The sequence below is a fragment of the Raphanus sativus genome, chromosome 6 (genome assembly GCF_000801105.2).
Source record: "Raphanus sativus cultivar WK10039 chromosome 6, ASM80110v3, whole genome shotgun sequence".
In the NCBI taxonomy this organism is placed as follows: Eukaryota; Viridiplantae; Streptophyta; class Magnoliopsida; order Brassicales; family Brassicaceae; genus Raphanus; species Raphanus sativus.
The window spans coordinates 41,641,979-41,660,151 of NC_079516.1; the positions used below are offsets into that span (position 1 = coordinate 41,641,979).

General features: G+C 33.8%; 4 protein-coding genes across 4 annotated transcripts; all 4 read left to right on the forward strand.

Annotated features, from left to right (window-relative positions):
• The first annotated feature begins 3,115 nt into the window (after positions 1–3,115).
• On the forward strand, positions 3,116–4,608 carry LOC130495829 (high affinity nitrate transporter 2.6-like). The gene is made up of 2 exons (XM_056987368.1): positions 3,116–3,528; positions 4,065–4,608. The coding sequence occupies exons 1-2, from the start codon at positions 3,116–3,118 to the stop codon at positions 4,606–4,608; spliced, it is 957 nt and encodes a 318-aa protein (XP_056843348.1).
• A 475-nt stretch (positions 4,609–5,083) lies between these two features.
• LOC108837136 (uncharacterized protein At4g04775-like) lies at positions 5,084–8,062 on the forward strand. Its single transcript, XM_018610204.2, has 2 exons — positions 5,084–5,580; positions 7,504–8,062. The coding sequence occupies exon 2, from the start codon at positions 7,515–7,517 to the stop codon at positions 8,052–8,054; it is 540 nt and encodes a 179-aa protein (XP_018465706.1). The 5' UTR covers positions 5,084–5,580; positions 7,504–7,514; the 3' UTR covers positions 8,055–8,062.
• LOC108837135 (glutathione S-transferase T3-like) lies at positions 6,342–7,286 on the forward strand. Its single transcript, XM_018610203.1, has one exon. It carries the CDS (start codon positions 6,342–6,344, stop codon positions 7,284–7,286), a length of 945 nt encoding a protein of 314 aa, XP_018465705.1.
• A 7,151-nt stretch (positions 8,063–15,213) lies between the features above and the next one.
• On the forward strand, positions 15,214–17,880 carry LOC108810616 (high affinity nitrate transporter 2.6-like). The gene is made up of 4 exons (XM_018582722.1): positions 15,214–15,623; positions 15,992–16,418; positions 16,666–16,781; positions 17,138–17,880. Exons 1-4 carry the CDS (start codon positions 15,214–15,216, stop codon positions 17,811–17,813), a joined length of 1,629 nt encoding a protein of 542 aa, XP_018438224.1. The 3' UTR covers positions 17,814–17,880.
• Positions 17,881–18,173: the final 293 nt, after the last annotated feature.

Here is an 18,173-nt window from a genome sequence, read left to right on the forward strand (position 1 = left end):
TCCACTTAATTTCTGATTTTATCACTATGTTCTAGATCCACCCCGAACGTACAAGGGACGCCTACTGAATTTCCGAACGAGGTGTTATTGTAAAGATAAAATTTATATAGGTGCAAAATTAATAGGTGAAAAAAAGAAAATACGATATGGATTGTGAAAAGTATAAATTAGGATGTTGAATCTTTACTACCATTGTTGATGGTTTAAGGATTGCTAAGACAAAGTAACCAAATGAAGGGAGTTGCAGTCTATACTTTGTAACCATTTAAATCTAGAAAGGTATTAGTTGTAGGGGTGGGTATGGGGCGAATAATACCATATTTTAGTATTTGTTATTTGATTCGTACTTCACAGATATATGATTTTCTCAAATAATTTTAATCATAGATCGCTTTTACATAATTTTCCCTCAAAATGATGTAAACTCAAATTTAATTTGTGTTTTGCTCCAGTGGTTTCCTTCATTTTTCCTCTAAAAAAATATTTTAAATATACATTATGTTATTATTAATTCAAAAATAATTGTTACTATTATAAAACTAACAAATTTTACTCAAGTATGATTTTGTTTTAGTTAAATCTTCATTATGTACATAAGTTTAGTTTTTTTTAAAGATACAAAGGTTTATATAAATTTATAATTATATTATGAAAATATTGATAATGTTTCTAGAGTATAAATAAATATTGAATTTTTAGATATAAAACAAAATTATATAAAAGTTTAAAGATTAATTTATAAATAAAAAAATTAACACAAAATGAGGGAAAACATAAAAAAAATGAGAAAATATCTTTTTCAGTGGTGCATCATTTTCTCCTCAAAATAATGTACAATTGGAAAAAAAATTCTCTCATTTTTTATGATTTTCCTCGAAATGATGCGCCATTAGAGATGGTCTTTAGAGATGGTTTTAGAAGGAAAAACATAATTCAGAGATTTTATACATAAATTCTGTGTGGTATAATCTTTCAAACATAATGGGTATGACAACATTGTTATAATCGGCGATTAGAACATAGTTATGTCTTCTTGAGGTCAACGAAGTTATAGTTTTCTTTATTTAAAAGACCGACGGCGTGAATCACAAACAAATATATGACGCGATTTACATTAATTAATCTGTTTCCGAAGTTGGATATTCCTTGTACAGCAGCATCCAAGAAACTTAGTGCAATACGTTATACAGAACAATGTGATGAAAATGGTGGTTCTGCCAACTTATATCCGCCAAAAATCACTAGTCGATATGGTTGTGTCTATTTGGCTTCGATTGGGTGTTGAATTAAGAATATAAATAAAAAATGTTACCAATCATGAATTTGTTTTAAGATTTTGAAGTTATGTTTGATTTCTAATTGATTATTGTTGAATTACAATTTTGAGTTATAACCTTTATGAAAATGATAACTCAAATCTTAAATCTAAATCAATAAAAATTTCATGTATTAAGATTTGTTTTAAAGAAAATTTTAGGTTTGTCAATTAACTACCCACGTCTACTTTTTGAACATAAACAATTTTAACAATTTACAATTAAGATTTAAAGGCTTCTACATCCATGTTTGGGGTTCGAACCCCAGACTATGCAATTTCTTGTTTCGAAGAGAACGGTTTATTAATGCAGAATATAGACAAAAGACGTACAAGAGATCTTCAACATGGTGCAAGTAAATCTGGCAAGGAGATATTCATAGGACGGCTCGGATGATGCAGTTAGGCGTAAATTCTCATAAGGCAAGTAGTGTTATCGGTTGTTGAATCGTCTATGTAAACTTTCTCATAATTGTAATATCATAATAAATAAACGTAGAATGTACCTTTAGTATATACTACCTCCGTTCCTGAAAATAGGATTTTTTTTATTTTACTTTTATTCCATAACGATAGACTTTCTATATTTTTAAGGTATTTTTTGATACTTTTAAACATTGAAAACAATTGAATTGACTAGATATTGTTGGTTCATAGTTATTGGAAAGTGTATAATAAATATAAATAAAAAATTAATTGAAGATATTGATTGTTTTCTTAATATGCGTGAATTATCTAGAAAATCTTATTTTCAGGAACATAGGGAGTATTAATTAATACGATATATTTAACAATTTAATATGGTCATATATTTGTTAGCCAAAGTTTTTCTCTAAACTATACCAAAAAGCTTTTCTAAAATCATATTTTCATTTTAATTAGTTAAAAGTTTCTATAATTTTAGTTGTTATTTTTTTGTGATTAAAAAGTTATGTGAATAAAATATTTGTATAAGTTCTACTTAAATAATCAATTAAAATTTTCAAATTATTTTACTTTTTAATATTGTTGGGTAATTAAAATTTTATGTAAATTAATTATTTGTATATATACAGAACTTTATATATATATATATATATCTCAACATCCTTAGCTGATTTTAGTTTACGTATTTTATTTTTTTAAATATTCTTACTAAAATATTATTTATATTTAAAAAATAAGATATACGGTAACTTATACCTCAAAATTATTACCAATCACTAATATTGATAAAAAAGGTAACTTATATTTTTACTGCGAATCCACCACATAAATCTACAGGTTTTGCTACATAATTTTTAATGCAAATTACATCAAAATATAACTTTTATTATAACTCAACTCTAATACTACATGTTACCAGTCACCAGTTCGAAACCTATGAATTTCTCAAAAAAAAAACAACTATGAAACTCTGTTTTTCTATGATAATCATTGGCAATGGTTTGATTGATCAATCGGTCAGCTAGGCATTTCTTGAACCTTGGTGTTACTATTTGAGTAAAATATTTAACTCAAATAAAATAAAAATGAAATTGTAATTGTAGACTAGTCCTTTTTTTTGGTGCACCATTGTAGACTAGTCTCATAAATGAAATTAATACTCCCATATACGACATTTACAATTTTATTTTTTATTTCCATCAGATATTTTTTATTTTCTCAAAGGAATATGCGACATTTACGGTTATATATAGTATGACAAATTTAACCTAAAAAGGCAAAATCAAAAACAAAGGCGTCAGTGAGAAAAACAAGACGCACGTTGTGTCTCAAGAAGACTAAAGAACGAGTATTCCAATTTCCTGGGAACAAATAATGGCTCGCCGTAATGAAGAAGAAGGATCTATTGGGACCTCCATGCATGGAGTCACCGCCAAGGAACATGTTTTCTCTTTCTCTGTCCAAGGCGAAGATGGCCCGTCATCCCGTATCGTTCCATATGATGATCCAACGGCTAAGTTTGCCTTGCCGGTCGACTCAGAACATAAAGCAAAAGTGTTCAAACCATTGTCATTTGCGAAACCACACATGAGAGCTTTCCACTTAGGATGGATCTCTTTCTTCACTTGCTTTATCTCCACGTTTGCCGCCGCACCTCTCGTTCCCATCATCAGAGACAACCTCGATTTGACCAAAACTGATATAGGAAACGCAGGAGTCGCCTCCGTTTCCGGTGCCATTTTTTCAAGGCTTGCTATAGGAGCTGTTTGTGACTTGCTCGGGGCTAGGTACTTAACAGTGTTTCTACTCTGCATTTCTTTTTTTTTCATAGTGCACTGCATTTATGTTTATGTAAGAATTAGCTTAATGGTGAAACCATTTTGAATATAGAAATATCGATCTAACGTACATATTGTTAGAACACATGCATTAAGGATCCACCAACATGAACAATTGAAATCATGATGGGAATTAATTACATATCTCGTGATTTTCATAGTTTTAAGAAAGAAAACGTACAAAAATTGCCATACTTTTTGACAGATGCTATATTCTTATCGTGATATTTTGTTAAATCTATTAGGAGATCGTGAACGAATATCTCAATAGAGACATGTCAATTTTCGTTCAAAAGTTTTTCCAATCAACGTTTACATGCCTTGTGAAATATCCACAGCCATTTTCAGTCAAACCTATTTATAGTCTTTTATGAACAAACTTTATGATCTACGTATACATCACATTTTCCACCGTTAACTTAAGTGGTCTCCCACTGAAAAAAAATAAATCTACACTTTAATAATTAACCAATAAAATAAAACAGGTACGGAACGGCGTTTCTCCTGATGCTGTCAGCTCCAGCAGTGTTCAGCATGTCTTTTGTAGCTGACGCTGGTGGCTACTTATCCGTCCGGTTCATGATCGGTTTTTGTCTAGCCACCTTCGTGTCATGTTCATACTGGACCAGTGTGATGTTCAATGGAAAGATCATTGGACTCGTCAACGGATGTGCCGGTGGTTGGGGAGACATGGGAGGAGGCGTGACTCAGTTACTCATGCCAATGGTCTTCCACGTCATCAAAGTCGCTGGAGCCACTCCCTTCACGGCATGGAGGATTGCGTTCTTCGTCCCCGGCTTTCTTCAGGTCATCATGGGAATACTTGTGCTCACTCTTGGACAAGATCTTCCTGATGGGAATCTAAGTACTCTGCAGAAGAAAGGAGACGTTACCAAAGACAAATTCAGCAAGGTACTAAATGAAGCAATTAAATCACAGAAATACAGTAGAACCAACCTCTATAACTCGGATAAACTAGCTAGTAATTTCTATAAACTAATAAATTCCGTTGGTTTTAGTTTGGTTTAATATTGTATATGACACAAATCGATAAAATAATAATATAATAATTTTTCAGAAAATTTTATGTGAGTATATTTTACCATTAATATTATAAATTAATAATTTATATGCATTTTATATAAGTACAAACTAATCATTATATCGTTAATTTCATATTCGCAATAAAATTATCTTTATATTTTTAACATTTAATATATTTTAATGAAATTTAGTATAATCATATCTGAACACAAAAACATATTTTGTATATACCAAATAATATAACAAAATAAAAAAAATGTAGAATTGCAAAATGTTAATAAATATATATACACTCAAGTCAAATATTTTTTTTTACTTTAGAAAAAAATATCTTAAAATAGAAAAATCCTAAACAGAAAACTTTTTATAAATTAATAAATCTATCAATTAATAAAATATCAAAATTTAAATATTATTAATTTATAGAGTTTTTACTGTATATTCAAAAAAGAATTACTTACTAAAAAGGATATATTCAAAAGTAGACCTTTATATTTTTGATATGGATGATATACTGACGAGACTGACTAAGAGCATGCTTATCGCGGGCTCTAAAGCCCTGGTCCTTATGTTTTTGGGCTAAAAATAAATGAAAAATGGTGAATAAAACTAAGAGACATCGCACAAAGTCCTTGGTTTGGATACAAATTGGGCCGGTCCTTCAGACATGTGTCAGCAGGAGATTGGACATAGCAAATTAGGGCAAAAGCAGTTTGTCTCGATTGACAAACCTATCTTCTTCTCTCCGCTCTCTCTTCTCAACGGCGACTCTCTTGGCGATTTTCTGTGTTCTCTCCGCTCTCTCTCTGTCGACGGCGTGTTCCTTGGCGAATCAACGACGTGGGCTCCTGCATCACTCTCTCGACTCAGACAGACATCGCGGTCGATCCTTCTCCGATTCCATCCAGATTTCGTTCCCTCGACATCGATTCTCTTTCGATTGAGACAGACAAATAGGTACGTCGATCTATCTCCTCCGCATCTGTTGTTGTTGCTAGTTGATTCCGGTTTCAATTGTCGGTTTCAATTGTTGGTTTAACCTGTTGTGATGTGGAATCTGATAATTGTGGAATCTGATAATTGTGTAGTTTTTTTGCTAAAATTTGGGTAATAATTGTGTACTTGATCTAAGAAAAAATATGGTTGATAGAGTAGTCGGTTTTAATTTTTGTGATTGGTTATAGAGTACTCGGTTTCATTGTTGTGATTTGTTAAAAAGGTTTTGATCATGTTGGTTTCATTGTTGTGATTTGTTAAAAGCTTGTTGTAGTTTAATTGTTGGTTTCAATTGTTGTAGCTTTTGATCATAGAGAGTGGGTCAGTGGAAAAGTAAGCAGGTCATTTAGTTGGGATGTTGTGGTCACGTAGTTACTTGTAGAGTAGTAACTAATAAAAATCACTTGTAGTTTGTAGTTACTTGTAACTAGTTTATTGATAAGTTAATGCTAACGATTGTTTGTTTAGTTACTTGTAGAGTAGTAACTACTAAAAATCAATTGTAGGTTAGTAGTTTGTTTATAATAACTCACGATTGTAGGTGTTTGTTGTGTAATAAGTAGTGTAGTTGTTAATGGTAATAACTCACGATTAGACCTTGGTAGATAATGGTTTGGTGGTTGTCACTTATTACTTGTAGCATTATTGAAGTATAAAATCCCATCCTTATGTAGCTAATTATATCCTTACTCCTCTTTCTCTCTTCTTTAAAAAAAACTGCTATGGATTCAACGAATCCTGACATGGATTCAACGAATTCATATAGCCAATATCGTAGTAATTACGTAGGGCTTCTAACCAGTCAAGGAGAAAATGTAGTTTTCTCTCAAGAAAACTTTCAAACCTTTCCTTTTGAAAGTTTTCCCTCTAGTGTTGGAGAACCCGACATCCCTCCTTTCAGTTCCCAACACTCAGAGGCTCCAGCTGTAACTGAAGACACACCGCCGGTTGCTCGGGAGAGAAAGAAATGGACGCCAGCGGATGATGAGGTTCTGATTAGCGCCTGGCTAAACACTTCTAAGGACCCCATAGTTGCAAACGAGCAAAAGATGGGCACCTTCTGGAGACGAGTTGAAGCATACTACGCAGCAAGTCCTCACGTTACCCAGAGTGGTGGTGCGAGCTCTCATAAGAATCTAAAGCAGAGGTGGTCAAAGATCAATGGGAAGGTGAACAAGTTCTGTGGAGCTTACGCTGCTGCAGAGAGACGACAAACAAGCGGGCAGAATGAGAACGACGTGCTAAAGGAGGCTCATGTGATCTACTTCAAAGACTACAACACCAAGTTTACTCTAGAGCATGCTTGGTGTATCTTGAGGTATGAACAGAAATGGATGTGTCTCAACACAAATGCTACTGGTAAGAGGAAAACAACTGACGTCCATCCACAAGCTTCGAGTGCCACTGCCAGTGCCAGTGCCAGTGTTGATGTTGATGAACATGAGAAGCGCCCTGAAGGTATAAAGGCAGCAAAAGCAAGAAGGAACAATGCTAAAGGGAAATCTTTTGAGGAGTATAAGGACATGTGCAGCCTGAAGATGGTTGATCTAGCTCAGAAGGAGAAACTATGCAAGCTCTCCATACTTGACACTCTCCTTGCTAAGAAGGATTCACTCACGGAGGCTGAAGAAATAGTCAAGGATAAACTGCTTGCCCAGTATTTCTAACTATGAATCATATGTGTTAGCTTGTTGTTTTATTTGAATTTTCTGTTTTCTTTGAACTATGCATTTTATGTTTGAACTCCCTTGTCTACTTCATCTTGTGGTTTATGAAATAAAATAGTGTGTTCCCTGTTCTCTACTATCCATATAAATATATGTCTGAAATATATGTGCTTTTAAATATATGAAATAAAATAGTGTGTTGTGCTTTTCATTGCAGGTTAAAGGAAAATGGGAAACTACAGCTATACGCAGCCATCATGGTCAGAGGATTATTATGACAACGACACCGACGCCGACAGTGGGTACAACCAAACAGAGGCTGATATACTCCTCGACCAAGCTGAGATTGATGCAACGCGGCGTCAGTACCCCCCCCAGCCTGAAGTAGAGTTTGGCTTCCCGAAAGAGTGCTACTGTGGTGGTGAACCACATACCGCCACTTCCTACACAGCAACTGATCCTGGGAGGAGGTTCTACACCTGTGCAAACAGAGACGACGGAGACTGCCATGTCTGGAAGTGGTGGGATGTGGCGGCTACAGAGGAGATCAGAGCCATATCCACACAGTGTCAGCAGCTCAGTGATAAGGTTGATTATCTCTCATTTCTGAGTGACTACGAAACTCAGCTTGATGAGGCTAAGGTATTGCATAACGAGACAGAGCAGAAGTTGGTGAGGCTTGAGAGAATTGGGAAACGCTTTGAACTCGTTCTAGGTGCTATGCTTGTTGTGTTAGTGATAATAGGTATGGTGATTATCTTTAAGTAGTGCTGGTCATAAGCTACTGCTTCTTGTATGTCTTTAAGTAAACTTGTACTCGGTTTTTATCTTGTAACTTGTACTCGGTTTAATGCAGTTGTTGTAAACTCGGTGTAATATGTGAACTTGTATGTTATCTTCTAATGCAGTTGTAGTATCTTGTATCTTGCACTTTGTATCACATGTATACTACTATTACACCTAAAAATCACATGTCTGGTTGGTACACTAGCAATCACAACACGAGTGTAAAAAGATCACATGCATACTACTATTTTAACTAACAATCACATGTCTTTGTTTCAGTGTAAAATATCACAAGAACCATCATCACGGGATTTTCCCAACATCAAGATGACTATCTCATACTTATGCTATAAATATGACAAATGCCGTGTGTTTACAAATACACAAATCCCCCATCTTCCACTCATACTTTTTTTTCTCCACTTAAATGGCATCTTCTTCCCATTACCATTATCATTACAACATAAATGACGATGCAGATTTAGAAGTTCCGTTCGGGGAATTTTTTACCAACAATCCTATTCCAGAACCAAAAGAGCGGAAAAAACGAATTTTTATCGAGAGAAACCGGGAAGATGGCAACACCATGCTTTGGAATGATTATTTTAGCGAAACTCCTACATACCCGCACAATTTATTCAGGCGACGTTTTCGAATGAACAAGTCTTTGTTCTTGAGTATTGTGCATCGTCTCTCTACAGAAGTAGAGTATTTTCGACCTACACAAGATGCAGTCGGTAGGTCGAGTCTATCTCCCCTCCAAAAATGTACCGCAGCTATTCGTCAATTGGCGTATGGTGGTGGAGCTGATACAGTTGACGAATATGTACGACTTGGTGAAACAACAGCTGCTAAATGTTTGCACCATTTTACCGCCGCAATAATCCACTTGTTTGGCGATCAATACCTCAGACAACCCACACCGGAGGATCTTCAAAGACTACTCCAAATTGGTGAAGAACGTGGATTTCCCGGGATGGTTGGAAGCATCGATTGTATGCATTGGAAGTGGAAGAATTGCCCCAGCACTTGGAAAGGAATGTATTCACGCGGAACCGGAAAACCAACATTAGTGTTGGAGGCGGTTGCTTCATATGACCTCTGGATATGGCACGCTTTTTTTGGAGCTCCAGGTACCATGAACGATCTTAATATTCTTGATCGGTCACCTGTTTTTGATGACATTATTAACGGGATAGCTCCGGAAGTAAACTTCTATGTCAATGGAAGGGAGTACAATTTGGCTTACTATCTGACGGATGGTATTTATCCAAAATGGGCAACTTTTATTCAATCTATCACACTACCACAGGGTCCCAAAAATTCTTTATTTGCTAAAAAACAAGAATCCGTTCGAAAAGATGTTGAGCGTGCCTTTGGAGTCCTGCAAGCTAGGTTTGCCGTTGTTAGAAATCCATCTAATTTATGGGATAAAAAAAAAATTAAAAATATTATGAAAGCTTGTCTCATACTCCATAATATGATTGTCGAAGATGAACGGGATTCGGACACTGTTGAAGAATTTCAAGATGAAGAATTTACATTTACCGTAAAAAAGTCTATAAAACAACCTATTGTGGATGGTCGTCGCGAAGAAGTTAAGGATCCACATATTCATCATCAATTAAAACAAGATTTGATTGAAAATATATGGGAAATGTTTGGACATCTTGAAAATTAGATATGATGTTTTAGTTTTTATGAATTCAATAAAATGTTGGTTTCTTTAATATTTCTTCTTTGTAATTTTTTTCCTTTTTCCAAGTTTCTATTATTTTCCTGTTTTTTATTTTAATGTTTAATATTAATTTTAAATAAATATTTTGAAAAAAAAATAATTCTTAAGATACAACTATAAGTCCTAGCAATAATGTGATCATTTTGATGTGTCTCTACACTTTGTCTCTTAACATCATTATATTATTAAAATACACCTAAGGACTTGGTTTTTGGTCCTTGCAATAAGGATGCTCTAATATCCTCTCTCTATTATATTAAATGTTTTCTCTGAACGAAACCTTGTGGTTACGGAACCAAAGCCATAATTATGCTTTGACCTCACAAATTATATATTTTCGATGTACACAGTTGACATGTCTATATTACAATTATTTACTCCTTCCATTTCTAAAAAATTATATTTTAAGTTTTTTATATTTTTTTAAAAAAATAGAAAATTATAATTATCAATGCATTGTTTTTTTAATGAACTATTCCCCATAATTTTTAACCAATAAAATTTTAATAAATATAATTATATTTTTTTGAAATGTACAATTTATCATTAATCAATATATTAAAAATACAGAAAATGTAAGTTTTTTAAGAACATGAATCTTTTAAAAACGGAGAGAGTATTTATTTAGGTGCACATAAGAATTCCGGTTTCCTTAACACAATATCTTTTGTTCTTTTAGGTGTTTTGGTATGCTGTGCGGAACTACAGAACACATCTTTTGTTCATTCTCTATGGATTTTCTATGGGAATAGAAATGACCATCAACAATGTTATCTCTGAGTATTTTTTCGACAGGTTTGCATTCACTTCCATTAACAAATATAAAAATGTTTATAATTCCTAAATTATGTTGTTATTAGTGTATGGATTTTAATAATTTTAATAGAGTCCACTATTATTGTTTAATAAGATTTGTTAATTCTATGTAAATTGTTTGATTCAATAATTTACGATTTAGTTATTGGGTTTTGATTCTTAATATAGTTTAAGTCATTAATCATAACTTTCAGAATATTAATTATATCCCTAGGGTTTTAAATCGGAAATTCGGCCAAAAAAATCATGAACTTTGCACGAATTGCCATAATAAATACAAACATATTGGCTGGCCAAAAAAATACCGAACTATATTTGACTTTAAACTTTAATGAGTAAGTTATCGCTAACTCGCCAAATTAAACACACCGTTACAGAATGATTAAACGACGTTTGCAAAGATCGTTAAGTAAAACGACGTCGTTTTGAGATGGAATGAAACGACGTCGTTTTACTTATTTTTATTATCAAAAATATGTTGTTCGCGTGGATCGAACCTAAGAACTCATGCCCAAATGACGAGGTTTCTTGCCACTAGACTACTGTCACTTTTAAGAATATCCATAACATGTTTTCTTTTATTGAGTATCAAACAAAACTCAAAAATCTAAATTCTTTTTAAAAAATTCCAAAAAATCTTAAAAATTCAAGAAAATTCTGAAAATTAAAATTTAAATTGAAATTACAAATAAGTTTTTTTTTAAAAAAAAATCAATACATTAAAAATTTCAAAAAATCTAAAATAATTCAAAAATGCAACGAATTAAGTTTAATGATTAAAAAACTTGAAAAATATTTTTAAATAAATTAACGTATGTAATATAAAATAAAAATGATATTTATCACACTATAGATTTTAGTATGAATAATGCATTTAAGATAAAATAGACAAATGATAATTAAGATACAATAAACAAATGATATTATCACAAAAAGTTTTTCTAAAATATGATAATAATTAAATGAAAAACATTTGTAGTGTGATAAATATCATTTTTCTATTTTATCTCAAATATATTAATTTATAAAAAAATGTTTGATTAATGTATTAAGATAAAGAAACTCAAATGATCTTAGATACATTAATTTTTATTAAAAAAAATAATGTTTTGAATTTTTTTAAATATTTATAATTTCAATTTTAATTTTAATTTTCAGAAATTTCTCGAATTTTTAAGATTTTTTGGAATTTAAAAAAAAATTAGATTTTTCGAGATTTGTTTGATACTCAATAAAAGAAAAAATGTTATGGAAATTCTTAAAAGTGACAGTAGTCTATAGAAACCTCGTCATTTAGCCATGAGTTCTCAGGTTCGACCCACGCGAACAACATATTTTTGATAATAAAAATAGGTAAAACAACGTCGTTTCATTCCATCTCAAAACGACGTCGTTTTACTTAACGATCTTTGTATTTAACGATGATTAACCACCGTCTTAACGGTTAGTTAACGGTGTCTTAATTTGGTCGGTCAATCAAAGTTTCTTAATAAACTGATAAAATTCAACAAAAGTTCAGGTTTTTTTTTGCCAGTCTCGAGTCCATGTTTCTTTTGGCCATTCTTACCATGTTCAGTGTTTTTTTGGCCGAATTCTCGTTTTAAATCTGTTATAACATAATTTTTTGGAGTTTCTGTTAACAATACTATCTACGAACTTAATATAACTTTATGCAAATTTAACAAATGCTTCAACTTATAAATTTAACCAACTCTATTAAAATTCAAATCCCACAAACCCTCTAAATTTCTCTCAGATTTAAATTTCTTCCATCACAAGTAACTTGACTTGCTTGTTTTGTTTTACGTGTATCAGGTTTCAACTCAAACTCCATACAGCTGGTATGATAGCAGCCAGCTTTGGTATGGCCAATTTCTTCGCTCGTCCAATTGGTGGCTATGCATCTGACGTGTCAGCTAGATTTTTTGGTATGAGAGGGAGGTTATGGACCCTTTGGATCTTACAAACTTCTGGTGCTCTTTTCTGTATTTGGCTCGGCCGTGCTACTTCGCTTCCTATAGCTATTTTAGCTATGATGCTCTTCTCAGTCGGTGTGCAAGCTGCTTGTGGGGCCATCTTCGGCATCGTTCTTTTTGTTTCGCGCCGTTCTCTAGGGATAATATCAGGACTGACCGGCGCAGGAGGAAACTTCGGTTCAGGACTTACTCAACTGATCTTTTTCTCATCACCAAGATTCCATACTGCCGATGGTTTGTCGCTAATGGGAATTATGGGGATGGTCTTTACGCTTTTGGTTGCATTTATACATTTTCCTCAATGGGGAAGTATGTTTTTTGGACCAACAAGTGACCAAAAACAATCAAAGGAAGAGCATTATTATGCTGCCGAGTGGACTGAGGAAGAGAAGCGGCAAGGATTGCATGAAGGTAGCCTTAAGTTCGCAGAGAATAGTAGATCTGAAAGAGGCAGAAAGGCAGCTCTGGATGGCGCCTCCACACAGCCAGCAAATGGAAATCCGGCTGTTGTTTAGTCATGGAGTAGTATTCTCATCTCCACGTGTACACACGTACACATATAAAATAAATCTCGAGAGGCATATTATGTTATGCTATGTTATGTTATATAGACATATTAATATTCCTGTTGATGTTGGTTATACATATTGGTGTGTCACAGTGTTTTATACCCAATGAGCTCTTAATTAATTTGAGTACATGAGATTTCATATATTCAAATTTAGTTTTCTGTGGCTTGTTTCTTTTTTTATACGAAGTTTTTGTTTTCCATCTAGTACCTTCATTTCATGAAATTGAAATATTTCTTTGTGTATATGCATATTACCTATTGATCAACTTGATTATTTATACTTTTATGTTATTTAACTAATGTACATAATTACTTTGTTCATCATCAATCCCATTGACAAAACGATGTTTCTGTTTCTTGTTTTATATGAAGTTTTTCTTTTACAACTAATACTTTCATTTTATGAAATTGACATGTTTCTTAATTTGAATATGCATTACATATTGATCAACTTGATATATTTATAAATTTATTTATTTAATAAACGTCCATAATTACTTAGTCCAATATCAAAATCACATTAAAATGGCTGTATTGGTTAACTCATATCTGTATATATTGAAAAATATAGTGTGTAACTTGAACTCTTCATATGGCAGGTATAGATATCACTCTTTTTTCTTAACAATTTTTGTTATCTTTGTTTTTAGTAGGTGATTATCTACGCATACACACATTTTTCACCTTTTCATACATATATTAACGTATTTCATTTTATATTTGCAAAAAAGAAACTACGCAGTCTAAAGAGAATAATACAAAAACAAAATTGCCAAAATTTGGTTTAATACAATTTTTTTTAAAGCTAAGAAACTTTAGCAAACTAGATTTTGTGATCCGTTAAGAAACTTTCCAGTCTCTGTTTCTATGTCACTTTCTTAATAGTCTAAAGTAATGTTTTTCTTATCAAGGATTAATGTTCTGAGATATTTAACTGTTACAGAAGTCAGATATGTTTAATTTCATGATGGGTAGGTACAAATGGCATGCTGCCTTTTCATGAGCAGTCAAGTTCGTAATAAAATCTTGTAATGTTACAATGTGGAGTGAACCAAAGTTTTGTTACTGATAATGTATAAATGCTTTTCTTGTTTTTTTTTTTTTTTTGACATAAGGGCAGCTTTTCTTGTTTTTGCTGTTACGTCTTAGTATTTTGCAAAACTAATGAAATAACAGCAAAAACAAGCAAAACATTAATACATGATCAGTAACAAAACTTTAGTTCACTTCATTTTAATACGAACTTGACTGCTCGGTGAAAAGGCAGCAGAGGCGGCCCTTGGGCCAAGCCAAGGAAGCAGTGGCTTCCAGCTGTTTCATTATAAATATTATTTCGGCCAAATTTTAACAAAACCTCCCTGTAGTCTAGTGGTAAAACATGAAAGCTATAGACTTGCTTACACCAACCCAGGTTCGAATCACCACCAACACGGCTGTTTTTTTATAATTTGCTTCTGGTCCTGGTTTTTCTAGGACCGGCTCTGAAAGGCAGCATGGCATTGGTACCCATCATGAAATTGAACATATCTGACTTCTGTAACAATTACACATATCTCAGAAGTGCTGAAAAAGGCGACACCTTTTACTTTTATTTTGTTGTTTAAAGACACATTCCAATATGGATATCTATTGAATTTTTTTTTTAAGTTCAAATAATTGTAATCATAGATTGTTACCAATCGACGATTAGCACTTTGTTATGTCTTCGTCAGGTCTACCAAGTTGCAATTTTATTAATTAAAACTGGCAGCGTGATACATAACAAACATATATATATAACTAAATCTTGCACAAACGATGAGTCGGGCCTGGTAATACTCCCATATCACCCACATATATCTTCCATCAAATATATTTTTTTAATTTTCTTAAAGGAACATGCAACATTTCTCGGTTACAAAAAAAAAACATGCTACATTCTTATGGTTATATATATGGTACGAAAAACTAAACCTAAATTAAAAAAAAAAGCAAAAGCAAAGGCGTGAGTGAGAAAAACAAGACGAAGGAGGCTTCTTCTCCAACTTCCTGGGAACAATAATGGCTCACCGTGATGAAGAAGGATCTATTGGGACCTCCATGCATGGGGTCACCGCGAAGGAACATGTTTTCTCTTTCTCTGTCCAAGGCGAAGATGGCCTGTCTTCCCATAGCGTCCAGTCTGATGATCCAACGGCTGAGTTTGCCTTGCCGGTCGACTCAGAACATAAAGCAAAAGTGTTCAAACCATTGTCATTTGCGAAACCACACATGAGAGCTTTCCACTTAGGATGGATCTCTTTCTTCACTTGCTTTATCTCCACGTTTGCCGCCGCACCTCTCGTTCCCATCATCAGAGACAACCTCGATTTGACCAAAACTGATATAGGAAACGCAGGAGTCGCCTCCGTTTCCGGTGCCATTTTTTCAAGGCTTGCTATAGGAGCTGTTTGTGACTTGCTCGGGGCTAGGTACTTATAGTGTTTCTACACTGCGTTTATATTTATATAAGAATTAGCTTAATGGTGAAACCATTTTGAATATAGTAATATCGATTACATATTGTTAGAACACATGCATTAGATATAGGATCCACCAATATGAACAATTGAAATCATGATGGGAATTAATTACATATCTCGTGACTTTCATAGTTTTAAGAAAGAAAGCTTACAAACCTATTTATCCACATCCATTTTCAGCCAAACCTATTTATGGTCTTTTATGAGCAAAATTTTATGATCTACGTATACATCACATTTTCCACCGTTAACTTAAGTGGTCTCCCACTAAAAAAAATAAATCTACAATTTAATAATTAACCAATAAAATAAAACAGGTACGGAACGGCGTTTCTCCTAATGCTGTCAGCTCCAGCAGTGTTCAGCATGTCTTTTGTAGCTGACGCTGGGGGCTACTTATCCGTCCGGTTCATGATCGGTTTTTGTCTAGCCACCTTCGTGTCATGTTCATACTGGACCAGTGTGATGTTCACTGGAAAGATCATTGGACTCGTCAACGGATGTGCCGGTGGTTGGGGAGACATGGGAGGAGGCGTGACTCAGTTACTCATGCCGATGGTCTTCCACGTCATCAAAGTCGCTGGAGCCACTCCCTTCACGGCATGGAGGATTGCGTTCTTCGTCCCTGGCTTTCTTCAGGTCATCATTGGGATTCTTGTGCTCACTCTTGGACAAGATCTTCCTGATGGGAACTTAAGTACTCTGCAGAAGAAAGGAGACGTTTCCAAAGACAAATTAACCAAGGTACTAATGAAGCAAGTAGATCACAGTAGTATATTCAAAATTAGTCAAAGTATATTTACTCTGAACCAAACCTTGTGACTTGACAACGAAAAACATAAGTAGTCCTCTCCGTTTGCTTCGACCATTCAATCTCTATATATTTGATCTACTACACCTGTGACATGCCTAAATTGAAACTGATATTTATTTGTTTGTGTACACATAAGCATTCCGGTTTTTCTAAACTCGATTTGTTTTGTTTTTTTAGGTGTTTTGGTATGCTCTGAGGAACTACAGAACATATGTCTTGTTCATTCTCTATGGATTTTCCATGGGAATAGAAATGACCATCAACAATGTTATCTCAGAATATTTTTTCGACAGGTTTGCATTCGATTGCTTTATCAAATGTTAATATTCTAACGGGAATTAGTAGGAATTGTTTTTTTTGTTGGTTATTATAATTCTTATATTTTGTTTGTTATTGGTTTATAGATTCTAACAGTTTTAAAGAATATCCAAACATTGAAATTTAATCAACTCTATGCATTGGCTTTCTTAAAGCTGTGAACTTTCTGCAAACTTAACATAACTCTATGCAAATTTAACAAATATCCAAACAATGAAATTTAATCAACTCTGTTAAAATTCAAGCCTCACTAATCCCTTAATTTTCTTTTCAGATTTATGTATCTTCCATCAAGAGTAGCTTAACTTATTTTTTTGTTTACGTACATAAGGTTTCAACTTAAACTCCATACAGCCGGTATGATAGCAGCCAGCTTTGGTATGTCTAATTTCTTCGCTCGTCCTATTGGTGGCTTCGCATCTGACATGTCAGCTAGGTTTTTCGGTATGAGAGGGAGGTTATGGACCCTTTGGATCTTACAAACTTCTGGTGGTCTTTTCTGTGTTTGGCTCGGCCGTGCTACTTCACTCCCCATAGCAATTTTATCCATGATGCTTTTCTCCTTCGGGGTGCAAGCTGCTTGTGGGGCCATCTTCGGCATCGTTCCTTTTGTCTCGCGCCGCTCTCTAGGGATAATATCAGGACTGACCGGCGCAGGAGGAAACTTTGGGTCGGGTCTAACTCAACTGGCCTTTTTCTCTTCATCAAGATTCCATACTGCCGATGGTTTGTCGCTGATAGGAGTTACAGCGATGATTTTTACGCTTTTGGTTGCGTTTATACATTTTCCACAGTGGGGAAGTATGTTTTTGGGACCAACAAGTGACGGTAGACAATCAAAGGAAGAGCATTATTATGCGGCGGAGTGGACTGAGGCAGAGAAGCTGCAAGGATTGCATGAAGGCAGCCTTAAGTTCGCAGAGAATAGTAGATCTGAAAGAGGCAAAAAGGCAGCTACGGACGGCGCCTCCACACCGCTAGAAAATGATAATCCGGCTGATGTTTAGTCATGAAATATTGTTTTCATCTACTACATGTACACACGTACACATAAAATAAAGTGTTCTATATTAATCCAGGAGCACAATATAACTATATTTGAGTACGTGAGGCTTGATATATTCAAATTGAATTAAATTTACTTTCTGTGGCTTGTTTCTTGTTTTATATGAAGTTTTTTTCAAACTAATACATTGGGAACACGGTTTACTTTTTTATATAAATCTGTATATGTCACAATTGACAAAAGTTAGTGTGTAGCTTGATTTTTTCAGGGCAAGGTATAAGAATCACTATTTTTACATTTTTTAACTTTGGGAAACATAAAAATGAAACACAATTTAAAACTGAGTGAAAAACTCTGACAA

Bases quoted from the DNA above. Each gene is read 5' to 3' on its own strand.
- LOC130495829 (XM_056987368.1), top strand. From the start codon at position 3,116: ATGGCTCGCCGTAATGAAGAAGAAGGATCTATTGGGACCTCCATGCAT. The intron at 3,529-4,064 runs GTACTTAACAGT...AAAATAAAACAG, and splicing joins TGTGACTTGCTCGGGGCTAG to GTACGGAACGGCGTTTCTCC.
- LOC108837135 (XM_018610203.1), top strand. From the start codon at position 6,342: ATGGATTCAACGAATCCTGACATGGATTCAACGAATTCATATAGCCAA.
- LOC108837136 (XM_018610204.2), top strand. From the start codon at position 7,515: ATGGGAAACTACAGCTATACGCAGCCATCATGGTCAGAGGATTATTAT.
- LOC108810616 (XM_018582722.1), top strand. From the start codon at position 15,214: ATGGCTCACCGTGATGAAGAAGGATCTATTGGGACCTCCATGCATGGG. The intron at 15,624-15,991 runs GTACTTATAGTG...AAAATAAAACAG, and splicing joins TGTGACTTGCTCGGGGCTAG to GTACGGAACGGCGTTTCTCC. The intron at 16,419-16,665 runs GTACTAATGAAG...TTGTTTTTTTAG, and splicing joins CCAAAGACAAATTAACCAAG to GTGTTTTGGTATGCTCTGAG.